Source organism: Paroedura picta, chromosome 1, assembly GCF_049243985.1.
Source record: "Paroedura picta isolate Pp20150507F chromosome 1, Ppicta_v3.0, whole genome shotgun sequence".
NCBI classification, from domain to species: Eukaryota; Metazoa; Chordata; class Lepidosauria; order Squamata; family Gekkonidae; genus Paroedura; species Paroedura picta.
In genome coordinates, this window is record NC_135369.1 from 150,722,647 (window position 1) to 150,745,647 (window position 23,001).

Sequence of the window (23,001 nt, forward strand, 5' to 3'; positions counted from 1 at the left end):
CAAGGCTGGGGCAGGCCTATGCCACTCTGTCACCGTCACACCCCCCCCATGTCAGAAACAGGACCAGTACAAGAAAAAAAGGCCTAATGGCATCAAAAATCAAATATTTTTTAATAAATGATATGTCCATTTGTTATCCAGTATCTCATTTTATTCAAACTTCTAGGATCAAGCCCAAAACAGGATCTGGGTAATAAATCCGAATCCCATTTTGGTTTGACCCTAGCGATTTGAATAAAATGAGATATTGGATAATAATTGGACATATCGTTTATTAAGAAATATTTGATTTTTGATGCTGTTTGGTCAGTTTTTTCTTGTTCCTGATTTCATGGACGGGCTCTCCGCCATTCTTCGAGAAATAGGACTGGAGTAGGCCTATGCTGCTCTGTTGCCCCCACTCTGGAGGACGTTTTAACACAGTTTTAATCCTAATTTTAATATATTTCCAATTTTTTGTCCCCTGTCCTATTTCAGGAATTGCTCACAAGTGGATTTCCTGAATTTGTTAAGGTCGTAGAAGTTGGTCCCAGAGATGGATTGCAGAATGAAAAGGTAATTTAATAATCATGTTGTAAGTTATCTGGGGTAGACCATTTAAATAACTATGCCTGAATAGCAGTGTTTGTCACTCCTTTTAAGATAATTTTATATTCATATATTTATATTCATATATCTTTCTCTTTTAAATACAAATGTATCATGCTAGAAGATGATGGCAAGCATTGAGCAGATTCCACCAGTTCCATCTCATTTGGAATTTGTCCCATCTTCAGTCCAGCTATTTTGCTCCAGTGGTCATCTGTCAAATATTACAGACATCAGGAAACAGAACTCATGGAATAAAAAGAGAATGCTACAATGTCTGTGGAGACTGCAGTCCATGGGAAAATATAAAGTCCCTTAGATACACACTGCTTGGTGAGCCAGTTTGGAGAGCCAACTTGTTGTAGTAGTTAGGACTGCTAATCTGCGGATTTCTAATCTGGCGAGCCGAGTTTGATTCCGCACTCCCCCACATGCAGCCAGCTAGATTACGTTGGGCTCGCCACATCACTGATGAAGCTGTTCTGACTAAGCAGGGCTCTCTCAGCTTCACCCACCTCACAGGGTGTTTGTTGTGGGGAGAGGAAAGGGAAGGCGAATGTAAACCGCTTTGAGATTTCTTCGGTTAGAGAAAAGCGGTATATAAGAAATAACTCTGCTGCTGCTGCAGCTGCTGTAACACCAAGGACTGTGAATCCTGGAAAAATACATGACTGTTACAACAGTAATGTTTCATCAATAAAATAATGGAAATAGTTTTTGTTCTATGGCAATCCAACCTACATAGTTGTTGACTGTGTAAGTTAAAGGGGCAACTGAGTCCAGAGGCACCTGGGCGTAAGTTTTCAAGAGTCCAAGCTTCCTTTGTCACATCCTGATGTCAGGAACTTTGATTCTCAAAGACATATGCCCTGGAATTTTTGTTGGCCATTTAGGTCCTACTGGACTCAAATTTTACTCTTCTCCTGCATACCCACTAGAATGTAAAAGGGATTCAAAGACATGTTGATAGATTTGTTTCGATTCTAAGAAAAAAATGTTCTTGGAGTATGTGAAATTTGGACTATCTTCACAACCACATAGAACCATGTGAGCACAACTTCTTCATGGTGATGGCTCACATTTTATTTAGTTATGTTTTCAAATAGTTATATGTTGCCACTTTCACCAACCTTCAGGGCAGTTTAAGGCATACACCACCACATTGAATTAAAAATAACAAATGCATTTTTTTTAAAAAATGCCAAACCAAAATAAAGAACAAAGTCACAGAAAACCAAGTCTAAAATAAAACAGGCAGACATCTGGTCTTTACCTGTGGTCTGAAGACCCGAAACAAAGAAACCAAACAACATTGACAGGGGAGGGAGCCTGATAATTTTTCCCACTAGTGAGAAAGCACTCGTGACCAGTGACTGCATTTCAGACTTAAACTACAGAGCCTTTGAGGAATATTTCAGCTTTGAAAACATTCACACAGAAGAAGATGGACCTTTGTGAAACCCTATGTTTGTATGAAACTGGTTGAGAAAGCCCCCCCCCCCCCAGTCTTGTCAGATACCTTCAGGAAGAAATCACTCTTAACTTTAATATTTCTTCCTCATTTTTAGTCTCTGATTTGCTACTTCTCTCTGGTGATTAATTATTTTTGATTTCCCTTCTGTCCCCCTCTTACATCATTCTTTCCACTCTTAGGGCAAATCCTTTGCTTTGTCAGTCTCTAGATTACAATCCATGTGGATTGTGCTGTACAAAGCCAGCTTGTTGTAGTAGTTAAGAGTGGTAGCTTCTAATCTGGTGAGCTGGATTTTATTCCCCACTCCCACACATGAAGCCAGCTAGGTGACCTTAGGCTCGCCACACTACTGATAGAGCTATTCTGACCGAGCAGCAATATCAGGGCTCTCTCAGCCTCACTCACCTCACAGGATAACGGTTGTGGGGAGAGGAAAGGGGTTTATAAGCTATTTTGAGACTCCTGGGCCCATTCTGCACACACATAGGATAATGCACTTTCAATGTGCTTTGGCACAGTATATAAAAGCAGTATATAAAAACAACTCTTCTTCAAAGCATATTAATCATAAAAGTAGTTCATGTCCATTGGTCATGATTATCTGCGATGTAATTTCTGATCATCGTTTGCATAGTTTTTTATAACATGTATCTCAGAGTATGTCTACTCCTGTATAAACCACACAATCCCTTACAATCTGTTAGTGATATGGATTTTAGGTTCCTTCCACACGATTGGAAAAGCTGAGCAAGGCTTTTTGGTGACTGCAGAGTTGTGGAATACCCTCCCCCAAGAAGTATGTATTTATTCTTTTCTCATCTCTTTAAATAGATGGGGGTGAGGTGGAAACTGGCCTGCATTTAACCAAGCATTCCAAAGGCTTCGGGGTAGTTATGTTTTCTTAAGAGGATGGAGCAATTTCTGCTGAATCCCTCTCATTGGAGGCACCAACTTTACTCCTGTGCTCGTTAATGGACTTCACCCACCAAGACAATATTTCAAGAAGATGGGGGGGAACTTGAAACACAGAACTGTGTTAATGGATATTAGCCATGTTGCTTTGTTGGTCACTTAGACTGTTTATGCACTGGAGGTTTCACGCTGGCCTGCAGGCTGGAGTTTTAGTCGTGGCAGGTTGCCCCACCTCTTCCTGTGCCCACATGGGGGAGCATTTGGCCTGGTGCAGCTCATCCACCCCCTATTTTTGCTCCTGCACGGGAGCTGGGGCAGTGAAGTTCCCAGTGCATAAACGGTCTTAGGGATTAATAGTAATTCTCATTGTGATTTATACAGCTTTACATTTTTATAAAATTTTACTTAGGTTCAGTTAATTTTTGAAACATGATTTGTAGGAATTTTCAAATGTTGTGTTTTAAAAATTGTTTTTAGTTGGAAAGCAGTCTATTAATGTTGGGTTGGATTTTATGACTGAGATGGTGTGTTCTGTCAAAGGAAAGTTTCTTTGCTTAGCATAAAGGAGTCATAGGATTCAGCCCAATATAAGCTTTTGCAGATTTCTGAGAAGATCCAACAGTTGTCTGTGAGAGTCACAACTGGTTCTTGGGACATTTCCCTGCATGTGTCCGTTTTCTTATGCCTAAGAAAACAGCATCTGGTTATGAGTTTTATAATAATTTAAAATATCACTGGTGATTTTTTTTTGTTTTACAATGTTATAAATATCTTTCTTTTTGTCCCAAATGTTCTTACCACATGGCATACAGAAAAGATTTTTCCCCTGTTCACAGGCTGTAGTCCCTACAGATGTCAAAATAGAGTTAATCGACCGACTTTCTAAAAGTGGTTTGCCTGTCATAGAAGTGACGAGCTTTGTTTCTTCCAAATGGGTACCTCAAGTAGGTAAATATTTAAAAGTTTCACAATTACACTGAAGGCTGCAATATTCCTATATGAAACCAATGCCTTTCCTGACCACCACTTCCCTACCTTTCCTTGTTTCCTCTTTTTACAAGTATTACGAGACTGGGCCTACCAGCTCCCCACATCCATTGCCAGTTCCCTATCTCCTCTTCTCTGTTTCCCCATCCGTTTAATACTTATCCAACTTGGGTTGTAAATCTTATAGGAAAGTTTGCTATTTCTGTTTTCATTCAGAATAATATAATTTTTTTTTAAGAAGCAAAGCAAAACTTTGAGTCAGTTGGCCCAGTGAACTGGACTCAAATCTTATACTACTTGTTCACTACATGGAAATACTTCTGTGGGTATGAGATCCATCTGGCTTGAGTAAAGCTGTAACTGTATGCAGTGGTGCTTCTCACAAAGCAAGCCTCAATATTTCAATATTTATTTCAGATCATTTCCTGGACTGACTGAAACTTGGTAATTCTTTGCAAAGCTATAATCTTAATTGTGTGAAACAGAAATGTTCCTGATGCTGCTTGGTGAAGATACACAATATTAGTAGTGTTTATCCTGCCACAGAGAGAATCTTTGTTAGTTTTCTGTTCTGCCTCATGATATTAATCTGTAACATAAGTGGTTGGTGTTTATCAGAAGGATGCCAAGAAATGAAGGCGCTTTGAAAGTGATAGACCTGGGTCCTTCTAGTGCATTAATGATAAAGGGAGAAAGGATCCTGTCAGATTTTTTATTTAAGTTAAAGTTATGCCTATGGGGGGGTAGATTGTAATTGTGTATATACTGTAATTGGAGATGACTAATCATGCAAGGGATGTTGAGTTTATGGTGGACAGCTCAACGAAAACTTCAAATTAGTGTCCAGTGGTACTCCATGTCAGAGCTTAGTGTCATCTTTAAGACCATCTAAGTTTTATTCAAGGTATGAGCTGTTGTGCGTATGCACACTTCTTCAGATACTGTAAAGCAGAATTTCCTCAACAAGTACATATTGGTACAGAGAGGGTACTGGTGGGGGTCTAATTGCCAGGAATGGCTAGCTAGACTCAAGATGTTTGAGTAGCTGGGTAATTATAGCTGGGATTGAATAAAGGCAGTTGTCAAGATCTGTGAATGGTAGTAAATCAGCATACAAATACAAGAGTTAATGAGCAGATGTGAGAACAAAGATTAAGTCTAGTGGCATCCCCAAGACCAACAAAGTTCAACTCTGGGTACAAACAGAAGCTGAAAGGTTTAGAGAGGAGTAGGTGTCACAGGGAGCAGCTACGTGGTGCATCCTGGCCGGAAGAGCTGGTTGAGCCACCCCAACCAGAATCAAGTCTTTGTGTGGGGCTGTCCCTCACCCACTCCCATTGATGCTTTGCAAAGCAGAGCCTGGCATAGATGGGTGGGGAAGGGAAGACAAGCTGGGAAGGGAGTGGCAGTCTGACAGATTCCCTAATCTGTTTTGGCTACTGGTATAGCTGACCTGAATAAAAGCCCTTCTGCAGATCCCAAGCCCATTCGACTGAAAGAGTTCTCTCTGTAGGGTCAGCTGTTTAGAAGGCTCTGCAGGGTGTGTATACTTGGACTGAGACATTTAAAGGGATCTCCATCCATTTAAATGCCTCAGAGCTGAGAAAATTGTGCCTTCCTGAATATTTTCTGAATCCCAATACTGGCATGGGAATATCTGGAAATATCAATATGTGGGGGTCCAATATATCTGAACTCCTAAAATACTGTTGTTGTTTTTACAGATGCTTAGTCCCCTGCGGAGAAAGGAAGGGTATAAATTAAGCTCTTAAATAAATTTTGAGGTACAAGGTACTGATCAATGATAATGTCAACCACACCGGAAAGTTTGCCTTCATACTTTTAATATATTTTTATATTTTTATATTTAAAAATATATGAGCTTCCCAGAAGCATGTGGTTGGTTTCGAGAGAAAAATATATTTTTCTAATGTTGCATGGATATTCTTATGTTCTTGTGGCCAAAGTTCTAAGATGGATTTGGAATTTTGGGTAGAAAGGGCATAGCTTAATTATAAATATTTTTCGATTCATTAACTGGCACAATTGATCCCCTAAAACTTTACTAGAAGGGTTTCAAAGAAGACCTGCACAGATACTCTAGCTCTTGTGCCAAAGCTGATGAAGAAAAACAGGATTTCCTTCCTCTGACTTGCATTAAACCTTCCAATAGCTTGCCTTCCAGAACAAAACTGAATGTGTTCAACAGAGTTATCTTTACACTGCTCCAGTGGAGCGGTATAAATAAAACAGTAAGGGCAAACTGGGAGGAGAAAGGGGCGGGCTGTGTCCATGATAAAAACTCAGAGGGCCCAATCAGGAGCCGCGAAGCTCCCCATTGGCTACTTGGCCCGTCCTTGGCTGTGCCGTCCGGGGAGTCACCATAAACTAGCTACATCTAGATGCTACACTGATAACTTGCAGTAATTTATGTATTTGTGTTTGTCATCAGATTTATGTATTTGTCATTAGAAATATTCTACATGTCCAAATTCATTAAAACGCATGAAAAGTGGGATATAAAGCCAGCTTGGTATAGTGGTTATGAGCGGTGGCCTCTAATCTGGAGAACCAGGTTTGATTCCCCACTCCTCGACATGCAGCCAGCTGGGTGACCTTGGGCCAGTTTCAGTTCTGTCAGAGCTCTCTCAGCCTCACCTACCTGATAGGGTGCCCATTGTGGAGAGAGGAAGGATAGGCTCCTTCAACTAGTAAAACCCATCATACAAAATCTCCCAGCTCTTCTTCTCCTTTAAATAATAATAATGTGATAGCCTTTTGAAAATAAATGGTAAGCACTATTCGATAGCTAAAAGTCTTTTTTTAACCTTCCTTCAGAATTCTTCATAAGCGAGTCATGCAACTATATAACCTATTAACTCACTGACAAATCAGAAGAATGTAGGTTATTCATCACTTGGCAGCCCTATTTAAAATATTTTGTTGGTATTCTTACTTTCCTTATATAAACAGTTGAAAGCACTTTCTACTTTTAAAAAGGGAGTTGTACTTAGGAATGAATTTCAGTATTCATTATACAGATTGTATTAATAAACGTGAATATTTATGTGCGTCCCTTTAAAGTATGAATGCCTGACTACCATAACACGGAAAGAAAAAAGGTTCACATTAATGAAAAGGTACTAACTCTAATTAGTACCTTGGTTTTGAAATCTTAAATGATGCCAAGCCAATCTATAAAGTTCAAAAAACTTGAAATAGGACCAGAAGCAACTGTTTAATTTTTTCTTTCTCATAGAAAAGCATTCTGCAGTGTTACCACTGGATGTTGCTCTCCCTGAAGACAGCTGCTAGGGCCAGTCCCCTGTATTCAGTGGACGTTCAGGACCGCTGTTAGAAAACACCATTCAAATCCAGTGCCAGCTGACATCATGGAGAGCTAGTTAGCATGCATTTGCTCTTGAGCTGAGAATTAACTTTTTGCCTGTCCCCTACAATAGAGTCTGTAGTGACATACATAGACCCATTATGCACGGTCCCGAACGCCTGCACTGGCGGCGGCAGGGCGGCGGGAAAAATCCCCGATTATGTGCGCTGCTGCCACCACCAGCACAGGCATGTCCTGGCCCAGGCCCTTAGAGGACCCGCGCTAACAGAATGCGGGTTCTTCCAGAGTCCTGGGACTCCCAAGGGCACAGACAAGGGCCAGCCTGACGGAGTCCCATCCCCTGACCTAAGGAGTCCCTGCAGGGATGCCTCTCACCTCTGCCAGCTCTGCAGCTCTGTGGAGCCAACATGGCCAACCCCTCACCCCCGCCATGGTTGGAGAGCAGCATGCTGCTCCCCACCATCCTGCAGTGGGGGCCCCCTGCCCCCAATTCTCCCCCTGTGCTCACAGCGCTTTCGGCTCCGCATTGCGTGCGCGGGGCTGTTGTGCCGGCACAGTTGGCGGAGCTCCACCCCCATGCATACACGGGGGGTGGCGGGGCTTTTGGCCCCGCTGCAACGGCACGGTAGCAGCACGGGGTAGCTGCCGCTGTTCATAATGGGTCATAGATAATTAAACCTGCATTAGGGTTACCAGCTCTGGTTTGGGAAAAACTTGGAGATATTGAGGATGGAACTAGGGGAGGGTGACACTTAAATGGGGGTATAATTCCATAAAATCCACTTTCTACAGAGGCTATTTTCTCCAGGTGGCGATTTCCAGCCACCACCTGGATGTTGGCAACTCTACCCTGCATATAGTACATTGTGTATATATAGCTGTACTGCATATAGTAGTACAGCTGACCACCTGATCATGGGTAGTGAGTTGGCATGTGAGAGATGTTGGCATGTGCTGGTGTGCAACCAGCAGTCCTGTGCATTGACCCTGGGACAAGCCTGGGGCCCAAGATATGGTCCAAAGGTGGAGCAGCCTTAATGAAACTATGTGGCTCTTAATGAGAGACTTCTTGGGAATTTCTGTGTATGCCACCTTCAATTCTCTAATGGAAAAAAGGTGGGGCAGAAATGTAATACATACATACATTCATGGTGTGACTAACAAAGTGAACCGAATGCAGGGAAGAAATACTGCACCACTTACTCTCCATCAAGAGAGCCTATCTAGAGAGTAGGGAAATAAGATAAAGCCTATGTAATTTCTTATGTCTCTCCTCAGACTTATCCTAGCTCACTGGACAATGTAACATTGAGGCTTGATGGTTAGTACTGAAGGACCAAATTGTTTCGTTTAGTAATATATAAAGCAAGCATATACCACCATTTTCCTTTACCCCTCCCTGATTTTTTTAAAATGTGTTTTTAATTCCTTCCTTTTCCTGTGAGCCCTTTTGGGTAGCAAATTTGGCTTAGCCTTGTCAGATATGGAAGAGGGGAAAGAGAGGAACAATTCCTTTTTATTCTCATTTCAAGTCTGGATGTTTTGTTTTAATAGCTTAGTTGATGTTTAGATTAAGCTCTGTTTATATGCTAAGGCCATGTCACTTGGAGATGGAGTGCAGTGCCGTCTTGCTTATGCCTTCTTAGTACTCCTTTCTTTATTTTCTTAGGTCATGGGAATAGAGCTGCTGGTTATGTTTCCAGCATGGATTCATTTCTTTCTTTCTTTTTCCCCCTCTCTCCCCCTTTCGTATTTTAAAGCTGCTTTACCATTTCCCTTCTAACATTTTGTTTGGCAGAGAGTTTCTGACTGAAAACAACCAGGAGAAGTCAAAAAAGTTCTGCAGTAGCAAAGGTGCCATATAAAACAGGATCCCACACCTATAATCGAAATCGCCAAAAATGATAAATGGCTGCCATTGAAATGCTTATTGCTTAAGTATCTTTGAAAGTTAATTGCATAAATGTTAAAAGTACATGATAAAGTAAGGCTCTGCTTACAAAGAAAATATCAAGGGGACAAATACATTATGTAAACATGATTTGCAGTGATTGAGTTTCATAGAACTTGAACTGTGCTTCCAGTTTAGCCTTTTAACTGTATTTTCAGTTCTTACATCACTGTTAAACCCATAGGTTTTTGTCACTGTTTTATCGTTATGGTGGATATTTGGTTTCATAGGTTTTTTTTGGTCTAGGGGGTTTGAATTATGTTTGTTGTTTAATATAGGAATTAAAGTTTTTAAAACTGGGATCCAATAGGTAGGACGTAGCTATGTGATAGCTTTATTGATAATGTTTTTAATACTGCTTGTCAGCATTCAAGCAGTGTTATCCTTCACAGAGCATTCAAAAATGTATCTTTGAAGAAATTGCCATCTGTAACAGACTGGTAAAAAAAAGCTCTGAAATGTGGTGTAATCATCTTATAAAAGAGAAGGAAAGGAAAATCAATTAAGTAGAATTGCAAAGAATTTGATAGTTTACTGAATATTAGGATACAATGATTTTTAAAAAAAAATAGAGTATTCATATGCGGTTTCCTCAAACTGCCTTGAGGTGGTTTTATATAACCATATAACCATACTGTACAATGGTATGTATTATTTTTTTCTGATATAAAATATACCTCATACATACAAATAATAAATACTTAGGTTCACATTCAAGCTTTAAACATAATAAGTGGTTTATATAATGCAGATGTATTTAATGTGCATCGTGTGGGAATAAGAAGACAGTAAAATCCATATTCAGTTAGGTTTTTTGCCATTGGGCTGTGGATAGACCCCACTGTGGGTTAATTAAAATCAAATTGCAGTCATATTTCTAGTAATGGGCTCCTTGCAGGAATAACAGATTCGATATGACAAGTGGCAGGCTGAGCCTGGGAGGGTTAGGGAGTGGTTGGGAGGGTTAGGGGGTGGAAACATGGGGGAGAAGTGTGACATGGCCAACATCTCTGAAAAACCGGGCACACCATCTCCAGCCACACTGCTGAGCTCCACAGAGGGATTTTGCCTAGTGGGGTCAGGAAGACGCTGCTGCTATTTTTGGACCCTCCACATGACATCAATTCTATTCTGATCGTGAATCATGAGTTCTGTGGCTTTCTTATTTATGATGGAACGAATGAAAAGCCTCCTTTGCTCCAATTTAAAGGCAAAACAGTAGGAGTTTCAGGGGGCAGCTGTGTTGCTCAGCAGTGGAAGAGCTAGATTTGAGCCCAGTAGCACCTTAAGAGACTAACAAGAATAGGCGGTGGGGGAGAAGGAGGAGGAGCTTTTGAGAATCAAAACTCCCTTTCTCTGTGGTGTGATAGTTATGGGCAGAGCCTCTGGGTTAAAACTCTTCCTTTGGGCAGTCTGGGAGTGGAGACCAAAGCTCTTCCATGAAAGTGGCCAAGCTATGGTCCATTTTTCGACCTCACTTTCAGCCCTTTAAGGGGGCTTTTGAGAAGATGGTTGTCAGCAGTTCTGCAATATCACATTCGTTGCATCTCCGCTGTGAAGAGGGAAACGAGAGGTTCTTATGAGGGCTATACAATTGTCATTATGATAGCCGATAAGGGGGAGGGGCAGGAGGGGTAGAGTGGCAACTGCAGTGAGCAGCATGGGAATGGGACTATGCAGAGGGCAGCCTTCCCCATCTCTATCCATTTTCTGCTGCTTCTACAGCAAGGCTGTTAGTTGTGCCTCTGTTGGAATGCCCCGTTGTGAGCTACGTGTATCAACACATGTTCTCTCTCTTCTTACCCCTGCACAATACAGATATGACCAAATGATTTCCAGTTCCTCACATGTTTGCAGATGCTAATTGGAAACGACCCAGTAAGGGTTCATGTGCTTGCATCCATAGGCACTTGTGTTGTGGGGTACAGCTTATATTAAAAATTGTCTTCTTTAGTAAATGGGAAAAAAATTAAACCCTGTTTAGACTTGTCATGAGTTATAGAAATATGTCCCTTACTGTTGTTGTTGCTTTTTTAAATGGGCGGGAGAAATGTGACTTGCAAAGTCTCTAACGATGAACTAAGCCAATGCTTTTTAGTGAAACAGGATCTCTTTGCACTGTTGTATCTATCCGCTTTTGTGAAAAAAAAAGTTAAGTAGTAGAGCAAGGATAGAAAAACAGTTGTATCATGTTTCCTCTTCCAAGTTTTAATATAACGATTTTCAAATGTGAAAGGACAGGACTGGGATATTATCTCCAGATTTTTAGTTTACTTTTAAAAAATGCCATCACTTTCCTAGTAAACAGATACACAGAGAGCTGTAGGGTCAGATCCTGTGTTTTATACAAAATGTAAATTGCAGTGGGGATAGTTTTTACGTAATGACCATTTCTACCCCAAAACATGAAAATAGGACTGTTTTACTCTTCTGTCTAAAATAAAATAGAAGTTATGTGTACATATCTGTAGCTACTGAATAACCATCAAGCGAATGTCTGATTAAGAATCTAAACCTGCTTTTCTCTCTCTTTAAGATGGCAGATCACACAGAGGTAATGAAAGGTATAGAATGTTATCCTGGAGTCCGATATCCAGTACTCACTCCTAATCTTCAAGGTTTCCATTCCGCTGTATGTATGTTGCTTGCAGTATTGGTCCATATATTAAAGAACATATTTGTTAAGATGGAAAATAGTGGTTCTTGTAAGTGCCTGAGTTATGTTCTTGTAAGTGCCTTGAAGTCAGTAGGCATAGAGAAGTGTAACTTTCCTTAAGATGGGCTTGCTAGTTACTTTTGTTAGAAGTGAGGTGGCCTAGTTTCAGTCAACTTGGTGGGTTTTTGTGGGCCAAGTTAAGCAAATTTGCAAATCTGTGTTAAATTTAATACACGGGCTGAAATTAACACATGTTCTTCCTATTTATCCCTGTCTGCTCTTTCTTGCACTCTCCTCTCTTTGTTGTCTCCCTTATGGCAAATTTTGGATTGTAAGATTCTCACGGCGGGGGCCTTTCATTTTGTACCTTTCAAAGGGTACTATATATGTGAATAATATCGATCAGTGATACTAATCATACCATGTTTTGCCAAGGTGGTATAAGGTGTCAGCTCCTATCTGAAAATATGGAACAGCACAGAAATATTGTGTTATGGTTTGTTTATGTTTCCAATCTGCATGGGACTGTATTTCATTCTTTAGGAAAGGTGGAAGCTTTACAAAGCGGCTGAAATCAGATTAGTGAGTAAAAAGAGAATTTAATTCATTCTGACAATCACTTTTTTCTCTCTGGAAGTCTTCGTGGCTATGGAAAGTGCATGGCTTCTATCCCAGAACCTTCATTTGTTTCCATGTGGGAAACTCATCATACTTAAAAGGAGTCCCATTTATTTCAATGACAAAGGTTTGCTTGAATAAACTTTCAGATAATTTCAGGGTTAGAAGTGCACTAATGTACTTAAGTAAATCCTATTAAATGTATAGAGAAAGAGGCCCATCGTAAAGCAAAAATAATACGTTATCTGTTTCTCAGCATGATAATCGATAAACAGCACAGTGATTTAATTTAGTTTGTTATCAGCATTGACCAACATATAAAATGAGCAAATTCATCCCAGTGCAGTTCTCAGTCTCTAGAGTGCCATTAGACTCCTGTTTTATTTTTCATATAAATCACAGAAAGAACTTTGCCAGAGGATATGGAGGCAATCTGCTCAGGAGTTCACCTGGTATATAATCAAGGGGGTTCAAGAACACAGTCATGTTGAGAGTTGCAACATGTTTAATGAGAAGGCTTGTGCCTTCTGGGGTAGACCCTTATGTACTTGTGGTCACCAGAGTGCAGATAGAGTATCTATCTGATTACGTGCCTTGCTCACATTCTGGCAACTACACATAATGGACTATAAAGCCAGCATCCTAGTTAGACATGGTATATATTGGGGAACGGTCTGGAATCCTTGCAAGGGAAGTGCTTTTCTCATACCCAGGGCTTGAGACCAGTAATTTAACCAGTAGAGTGGAAGCAATATGCAGCTAATTTGTATCATACATGAATGCATGAAGTTGTCATACACTAAGTCAGACTCTAGTACCATCTCCTCTGGCAGACAGTATGGCCTGTGGGCAGTGGCTCTCCAGGGCCAAATGCCCTACCTTACTATAGGTGAAGAATCTGGAATTGAATTTGGGACCTTCTGCTTGTCAAGCAAATGCCCTACGAGCCCTGCCACTGAGGCATAGCCATCTTTCCCATCAATACTTTCTCATCAATACTCTCTCCCATCAAAGCTTTCACATAACATAATACACTTTTTGTATTAGTATTAAAATTAAGATACATTAATGTACAAGCAAGGTACTCTTGAGACTTATGAGGGCGGAAGTCTTTTACTTCCTGCCCAGTCACTTGCTAGCCAGCATGCTTGTCGCCAGCAGCAGTGCCATCACTTGTCCCTCACCTGCCTTTCTGGCTCCTGTTCCATAGTGGAAAGGGTTGACAGAGGTGCTGACAACAGTGGCCTTGGTGGTGGAATGAGAGGGTGGAGGAGGCAGTGGGGTATTAACAACTTCCCCTCCCTCCCCACATACACCTGACAGCCCAGCTAAGAGAGGCAGTGGCAGCATGGCTGGCAACTTGCAGGGAGGCAATGGCAGCTCTCACTTCTCTTTGCCCATCTGCTTACCTAGGAGAGGTGGCAGTGGTGGGGGGAGAGGTCTTTCACATCATCTACTGCTGGGTACTTTTAACTGGAGATGCCAGGGATTGAACCTTGGAACCATCTGCATATAAAGCAGAGGCTCTTCCATTGAGCCACAGTCCCTCCCCAGATAAGAGATTCAGGACTCTCATTATCCATTGTCACTCCCTCTCCCACCGATATTCTTTGCTCAGCAGGGTCTTGTAAATGACTTGCATATCTCTGGCCTTTCAACTGGCAGCCAATGAACTGGAGTGAGGGGTAGACACATATTGAATGACGTTGTCTCAGCACACTTTTACAAAGTTTTTCATGTGGTTTATTTTATTTATTCTTTAAACTTCTATTCTAAACTCACAACTCCCTGCCCATCCAGAATGACCACAATTTCATGGCCAGATGGTGCCCCTCCCCCAAGAAAATCAGAATCCCTGGCCAGTCCTTGAGGAAATTTGCTTCCCAACCCCAAAGTGGTGCTTGATATTTCTCTGGGCATGCAAGAAAGGGCCACAAGAGCCAAGCATTGACACAAACCTTCTTACCAACTCACAATCTGCCTAAGTTCACAGAATCAGCATTTCTGTCAGATGGCTGTCTAGCCTCTGCTTAAACACTTGCAATGAAGATTCCACCACTTCCCAAAGAAGCCCATTCCACTGAGGAACTGCTCTGTCAGGAACTTCTTCTGGATGCTTAGTGAAAAATTATTTTAAATTAATTTCAACCCATTGGTTCTGGTCTGATCCTCTTGGACAACAGAAAACAATTCTACTCCATCCTCTATATGACAGCCTTTCAGGTAGTCATCTTCTCTTATAGATTACTAGTTGCTATGTGTTCTTCTATAGTTTAGCCAGGCCATGAACCTTGCTTCTTTGGATGCAGTATACTTCGAAAATCATGGCATTTTGATGACCAGAATGTTGCTAATGTTTCATATGATAGATGAGTGAAGTTATTGTAGTTTTAAACATGATGTTGGAAAATTATTATATGCCAAGGAATGGGGGAGGGGAATGCTTTTTCAGTGATGTTTTATTTATTTCAGATTGCTGCTGGGGCAACAGAAGTGTCTGTCTTTGGTGCAGCATCTGAATCGTTCAGCAAAATGAACATTAACTGCACCATAGAAGAAAGCATGGATAAATTTGAAGATGTTGTTAAATCAGCAAGGAATATGGACATACCAGTGCGCGGGTAATTATAAAGCTAGTTTCTAAACGATCAATCTAATTTTGTAATGAAAGAGGTCTTCAGATAGAAATGTAATATGTCACATATGACACATGAAAGGAATACCTATGTTTCACTTTACTATGCCAATGCTAATCTATTGATGCTTTGTGGGAGGTGTCCAGAGTGGATCTGTTTTAACATAGCATGCCCCCATGGTCAGCTGCATGAAAAGTGGAGCTGGATCCTTCATTTCAAAGGGCAGGACCTTCCACTTCAAAGGGCAGCAGATGTGATCGTGTCTATATGATAGTATACCTCCTTATTAACTGAAACCTAGGCTGATTCTGCACTTTCTTTGTTTTTACCGTTGTGGATCCTGCTGAATTCAGATCAATTTGAACTCTGGTATTTCTCTATTCCTCCACCCCCATTGAAATCGAAAGTGTTTTGCACTCGATTGGGAAAGCTTAGACCAGGGAGGGGAGTCAAGCGCACCAGGAGTCTCTTTTTTTTTCTTGAAGCGGGGGTGGGGGGGGAGATGATTGGAGATAGCAGATGCGGGAGAATAAATCCAAGAAACACATCTCTGCTGAGAGAAGTTAGGGCAGTCCCTTTAAGACAAGCCTTCCAACCGGGAACCAGGAAGTCTTTGAACTGACACCCTGGCCAATCAGGGAAGACACTTTGCTACACCAGCGTTGGAGGTACAAGGCAGGAAGTTAATTCACAAAAAGCAGAGATATACACACTTACTGATGCCGATTTTTCAAATATCGAGGGTTATATCCACTTCTGGGTATTATGGGGGAAAGGTAGGGTCACTCCAGATCAATCATACATGTTGCAGAGGGAAAATTTTAAGTGCCCAAAATCAAAATGGAAATCAGTGAAGACAGCAGGGATTTATTCGGACTTGGAGTGGGTAAAAAGCCCCATGCAGACTACACCCTAGATGTCCTGAATCAGAACTATCCTACGTCATCCTGGAATTCTGCCTTTGGGACTGTTGATTCTTCCTCTGTTTTATTCTTGCCTACCATTGACCATAATAGCATTCTAGCAAATCCAGGATGGATCATAGTGGCCTCCCGAATGGACTAGTACTTGCGAGTTTATAAAAAGAAAATTTCAGTCATAAACATATAGGAAAATAAAACCATCTTTATGTATATACTTATTCTACGCTACTTTATAGAGTGATTTTAAATTTAGTTTTCTTAAAAAGATTGTTTAATAATGTGGTCTAGATTAGAAGACTGAGTTGGGTCTATGCTTTCCTCTTAAATTTTTCCATAGATGCAACTTTTTGAGAGCTGGATTGTAGCTCTAGAGCCCATGTTCAGCAACTGTGCAAAATAAAGGACACGCTAGAGGATTTCTTTCTCTGTTTATCTAGAATAATCTTATTTTTGGAACAGATGAGAGGCTTTCCTCAGTTCTATTCTGTTGTTCTTCTCTAGGTATCCCTGTTCATCATCTGTTCTACCTGTCTTCTGCTGTCATATGGGCCATTTCTAAAATTAATTTTGGATACACATTCATGCTACAGCTTTACTTTCTTCCAAATCATTTTTCTCATCTGCTAAGCCCATGCACATGCACATGCAAGAGCACACATAGATTCCTTTTATTTCATGGTAAACAGACAGACCCCTAATCCAGATCTTGGTATGCTATCTTTGATCCTCTTACTCCTGGGGCATATTCTTTACCACTGTTTTCATTTTAAAGCCACACAGAAGGCACAAAATGGCATTTGCATTAGTGTTTTAAAAGTGGAGAAACCTACAAGGGCTTGGGGGCACTTGATTTTCTCTGTATTTCAGCCCCACAATTTCTTCTTTCACTTCCTTGGCAGTCTACATAGCCTCCTTCCTTTTCCTGCTTCCTTCTCTCCTTCCTGCCCCCAGTCCTTGCTTTTATCCGCTCCCCTGTGTTCAGCTCTCCCTTCTTCCCTCCTCTTGCCAGCCTCTCCTGGAAAAGTCAAGACCTGTTGCACAATGGCCAACAGTTGTGCAGTGGCTGGCAGCAATTATAGTATGGCTACTGGAAGATGGGCTGAGTGGTGTGAGAAGTGAGTCATCTATAGTCATTGCTGGGCCTACTTCCAGTGAGTCCTCCTCCATCAATGGAAATGCCATGGGAAGAGGATTTTATCCTTTCTAGACTGTTTTGACATCCTAGTTCACCTGTGCTACCTCCCACCCACACAACTTTGCTTTACAGAAACCAGAGTTTGGAAGTTTCAGCAGTAGTGTTGTGATTGCTTAGCAACCTGCAAAAGGGCTGCTGAGAGCTCAGTGGGCATTCTTTTTTTAAACCTACGGATGTTGTTTCTGTGGTTTGGGGGACTTTTAATCCTTCATTCAGGAAATTCTTCTTTGTAAATTTCCTTAGGCTGCAGGCCATATTTTATACTCCTAATTCCAATTTTTCACACCTTGCTAGCCATTAGTCTAGGGTGTAGTCTGCACGAGGCTTTCTACCTAGTCCCAGTTCCAATAAATCCCACCTGTCTACACTGAATTCGATTTCCATTTTGATTTTGGGTGCTTTAAATTTTCCCTCTGCAACATACATGATTGATCCGGAGTGACCCTGCCTTTCCCTCGCGATATCTAGAAGTGGATGTAACCCTTGATATTTGAAAACCCAGCATCAGGACAGAAAGGGACTTAAAGCATGCAAGGTTTGAAGACTGCCTTGTTGATGCCCATGTAAACACCATTTAAAACTCTCTTGCAGTTTCTAATGCTAATGTAGTTCTCTGTTATAAACACATTTTAAAGTCTTATGAAAGGAGAGTCAGTGGGTTGCTTTTAGCTATGATGGGATCTCTGTTTACAGCAGCTGTGGCAGGTAGATGAGGTATATGAGTTAATTTTGCCCTGGTGGCTTAATGAAACCTCCATGTTCTTGAGCAATATATTTCTATGGGGAAAAATGGAACTTGTTGCACCACTTACATGTTGGGGGGGGCTAAGTTTAAAATGCTGCTTTTATTCACTAGAATGGCATTGCTCTCACAAAATCTCAGTTGTCTAGTTTCACTTTATGTTGGAGCTGTGGGGCAGGCAAGGTGGCCACACTGGAGTTAGAAAGCACAGCAGCATTTTTTTTTTTTTGCAAAGAAGCATTAGCATAAAAAAAAGAAAGACAGAAAGGAGTACACCAAAGATAAATTCATAAAATTGCCAAACATATTTTGATAAACATATTTTGAGTTAAACTACATAGTTGGAGGAAACTTTTTCCCTTAAAAGAGCACATAGTTGTTGCATCTAAAGGCTGAGCAACTTGGGAAATGGACACGGTGTTTTTCTTTAGAACCCATTTGAATTTCACGTTCTTTTTCTATTTTGAGGATCGAATTAAGCTCAAGAGAAGTTGGTAGATTTGCCTTTTTTGACCAGTTGCTGAGCAAACCATTGATAGTTTGCCAAATGCCCTTGAAGTTTATCTTTTCCCCTGACTGTACATGACCGTAGGCAAGTGCTGAATGCTACACTGAAATTGTAGAAGTTTGTTATCTTCCCTGGATTGTTAAAACGACATTTCTTTGTATGATTTTATAGATTTTCCCAGTGGAAGCTTTCCTTCAGGATGGGAATTTCTGCTTGAATTTTCTCCCCTGCCCTACAGCAAACATTGAAGTTTCCACTGAGAAAATGAAGTACAGATATATACACATATATTTACAGTTCTTGGAAATGAAAATATATAACAGATTCCCTCCCCTGTGCCAGGTTATCACATAGCCATCAGTAACTCATACTACTCCACAGGCAACAAAGGAATGTTTTGAAACAGAGCAAGTATTTATTGTATGCCAACCTGTTCAAAAGTACCTATGTTACCCTAGCATGATGGTATAGAAAATGCTCTACCTCCAAGATAGGCATCGACCACATTTTTCCTTTTCTTTGGCCAGCAGCCATGCAATTGCAAGCAGAAATGTTAACATCTAATAGTTGCCAGTAATGGCAACATTTGATGCTGAGCAAACAAGCCATAAATGCAAGGCCTATATGACACGAGGATGTATGGTACCAGAGTTCCATTCAGCATCCCAGTGAGCATCAATCATAGCAATATTCTATCAGTGGTATTTGCAGCCCTATTCTTGCATACTCAGAAGTATGTTAAGCTGAGGGCTGATTGACATTTTGGCACCTGAGAATGGCATGGGGGGAGCCCCTCCTTCTACCTACATCATGGTCCCAACCCACCTACACTTTTACACAGGAATAACCCTCAGGGACTTGCTGATACTGCTGCAAGTCCCTGTGGTGAATTCACATAAAGCCTAATGTGTAGTTTGGGCCTGATTTTGGTCCCTCCTATGTTAAATATTGAGCCTCTTGTGGCGCAGAGTGGTAAGGCAGCCGTCTGAAAGCTTTGCCCATAAGGCTGGGAGTTCAATCCCAGCAGCCGGCTCAAGGTTGACTCAGCCTTCCATCCTTCCGAGGTCGGTAAAATGAGTACCCAGCTTGCTGCTGGGGGGTAAATGGTAATGACTGGGGAAGGCACTGGCAAACCACCCTGTATTGAGTCTACCATGAAAACGCTAGAGGGCGTCACCCCAAGGGTCAGACATGACTTGGTGCTTGCACAGGGGATACCTTTACCTTTACCTTTATGTTAAATATGCATAGCACAGCAACCTTTGACATAATATTGGCCACTTCTCATGAACAGTGGTGAAAGAGAGAAACTTCCCATAAGAAACACATCCTTTCCCTATAACTTTACAAAGTACTTTTGTCACAAACCTAGATGCAACCCAAGGAACGCAGAAACCAAGCTGAGACATTTTTTGAGAAAAGTCCAAAAGTTGTTTATTGAATTCCACAGAGGGCACTATAGGTGTCTTCACAATAGGTAGGCATTGCTAAGTACAATTTGTCAGGGTTCATACAGAATCCCCTCCCCCCCAATCACACATTTTACATCCCAAAATACTTTTCACTAGAACACAGTGCCCTTTCTTCAAGGCAAATCTAGAGCAAAGAATTAACGCCCCAGGGCTAATGAGCTGGTACAGCCATTTGGCCTACAGACAAACATATATAGTTAACACTAGAGAAACAGAACCTATTGGGGGGTAGGGAGATTAGAGTGGCTAACAGTTCCTGGAAACCAAAGTAAAGGTCTGGGAAAAGCAGGCATGTAGCCCAACAAGGACAACTTTATTATCTAAATTTTTTTGGCATGTGTTTTTTGGGGGGTTTTTTTGGTTGGGCCAGGGCAGTCTGGGTGATGGGATGCTTTTTGTACTCTTCCCTTATTTCCCACCCTTATTTCCTCACCCTTATTTCTCTTATGCTTAAATTATATGATCTATGGAACTTGAATGAGATGATGAGTAAGTTAGGGGGAAAGCTGTCTGCCTTGGTGAGCTCCCTGCATGCATACATATTTATTTATTTATATTTATATACCACCCTCCCCTGAGGCTCATACATATGTAGTAGAAGGTAAAGGAGACAGAGATCTGTGGCTGACCCATGGGTGTTGCAGCCATACAGAAAAGAATTATACCCATAGTGCCCTGGATCCTGTCTAGAATTTTAATGAGTTAAAGAGGGACAATTTTTACCAATTCTCTGTCCTGGAGGTGACTCTGATTTACCCCAAAATATTCATGGGTCCTCTGTCCCCCCTCCAAGAGTAGCATTGGGGGTTATTTGGAGCTGCTGTGTGAGGGTGGAATAGGCAAAAATTGCCCCTTCCTCTTTGTGCTCACAAGATATGAATTCAGTCATTACTTTTCTGAGGGATTATTTTTCTGTACAATTACACGTATCTACAAGATCTTAGTTCTTCAATTCTACTCTCTCTCTCTCTTTAGCAGAATACTGGTTTCAGAAATAATCTCATGAGCTTCAGTTTCTGTATACAAATACATTTTCCTGGCAACCTAGAATGAACATGGTAAATGTAAATCCATGGCAAGTGATGAATCTTATAAAAATGTACTCAAAAAGCTTCAGTGAAGGTTTGAGCTTCACTATATAGTATTGCTAGATTTAATAAATCATAATATAGAATATTTTTGATATAAATTGTCACTCTAAAATCCTAACACAGTGTAAATAATTTGTCTACTGAAAGATTTCAAGTACTTGTTGAAAAAAAATAGAAAAATTCTATGCTACCTTAGAGATTTCTACTACTTACTCATGTTATAAAGGTTTTGTATAATTTGTCTTTTGGATAAATTCTATACATTTACTAAATTCTTGTCATAAAGGGCCTGCAAAACTGAGCTCTTCTGCCAGGCTTTTGGTTTGGGCCAGTGAATAACAAAAATTGTCACCACCACATGGAGTGCTCCCTAAAATAAACCACCCCCGAGCAAACAATGGGGAGGCAAAAACCAAGACTCACAGTTGGAGTGTTTATAGAAGATTTAAATGTTTTTTAACTTTTTTTAAATTATAATTTTATATTGTGGTTGTAGACTACCTTAAGTCAGCAATCCTGAAAGGGCTGGCATATCAATCTAATCTAATAATAAAATAAAAAGAAATAACTGAATGGCAAATTAGATTTATTTTTAAAAAATCTAATGTCATCTAATTACTGGTATATATTTTACTGACATTTCTCAGTTTCAGATACTGTAGGACAGAGATGTAATTCAGATTGCTAAGAAAATCTAAGTATATTTTTCATTCATTGAATGCTAACTAGATTCATTCCCCATGGAAGATCATGGCATATAAGTGCAGTTAGGACATGTAGTATTAGAAAATGTGTATGCAATACAGGTAAAAAAGGTTAAATAAATATATAATAGTTATCCCAAGACTGGTTTAGCACAGGTAGATAAAGTGTTGAATTTAAATGGGGGAGACTTGTGTGCAGTTCCCCACTCAAAAATATAGTGACCATGTCTCCCGACTCTTGCGGGACGGCCGTGACTTTGAAGCCAGATTCCCGCGTCCCGGCACATTATTAAAATGTCCCAGGGTGGGGGCCTCTCCGCCGCCCCTGGGCCTGGTAATGGCTCATGCCACGCGTCTTTTTGCAGAGTGAAGCATTGTCTCACTGATTCGCGGCAACCGCCTGCGAGCATTCAGACGACCCAGTCTCCCCTGCCTCCCTGCAATTTCAAAAGCAAGGCGAGGGTTGCGGCCTACACAAGCATGGGCAGGAGCCTGCCTCAAATGGCCTTCATGGGGAGCACAGAATCTTTTTCCTCACATCAAGCGAGGTGGAGGTGCTTAAGGAAGATGGCGCTGGTGGTGGCTGCGAGTGGGGATTGGGGGCTGAAGAGCCTGGTGTGGCAGAGTGAGTGTTGGCCCATTACTGCTTCTGTCACATCCCTGCCCTGCTTGGAAGAGCGCCCTGCTGGGGAAGCCCAGGTGGCAAGCCACCCCCCTTTCTCCCAAATTGGAGGAGGAGAGAGAGGTGGTTGCAGGAGGCCTCGGTCGTCCTCCGCTTGGCTGTCACAGGGCAGGCGGGGATGGCTGGCTAGCTGCTTGGCTGCTCGCTGGCTTGTGAGGCGATGGCAGTGGCGTTGTGGGGACAACCGCGTGTGTGGCTTGCAAGGTGGCCGCCTGGCTTCTCGTTTCCTGCTGGCTCTTGTCATGGAAAGCACTTTCTCTGCACCAGGAAAAGTGTCACCTGCTAAACGTAGCTCCATGGCTGCTGTTTAAAGGCACAGGAGGGGAACTAGGGAAAGGGGCGGAATGAGCGGCAACCCTGTCCCTTGCGTTTTTATTCTGCCCTCCTGTCAAATAGTTTAGGGCGGTGGCTGGTATTTAATGCACCTGCCAGTGCGAGTAGATTGAAGAGGGGTAAAGGTATCAGTATCCCCTGTGCAAGCACCGAGTCATGTCTGACCTGGAAAGGTAAAAA

General features: G+C 41.4%; 1 protein-coding gene across 6 annotated transcripts in view; it reads left to right on the forward strand.

Moving 5' to 3' along the window:
• The window catches only part of HMGCLL1 (3-hydroxy-3-methylglutaryl-CoA lyase like 1), a 93,174-nt gene that overhangs the window by 11,966 nt on the left and 58,207 nt on the right, over positions 1–23,001 (forward strand). The window contains exons 2-5 of one of the 6 annotated variants that reach the window (XM_077308656.1): positions 478–555; positions 3,811–3,918; positions 11,798–11,893; positions 15,008–15,156. In XM_077308656.1, coding sequence (XP_077164771.1) covers positions 478–555; positions 3,811–3,918; positions 11,798–11,893; positions 15,008–15,156 — 431 coding nt within the window. The other 5 variants (XM_077308692.1, XM_077308663.1, XM_077308685.1 and 2 more) reach the window with 5 other exon arrangements.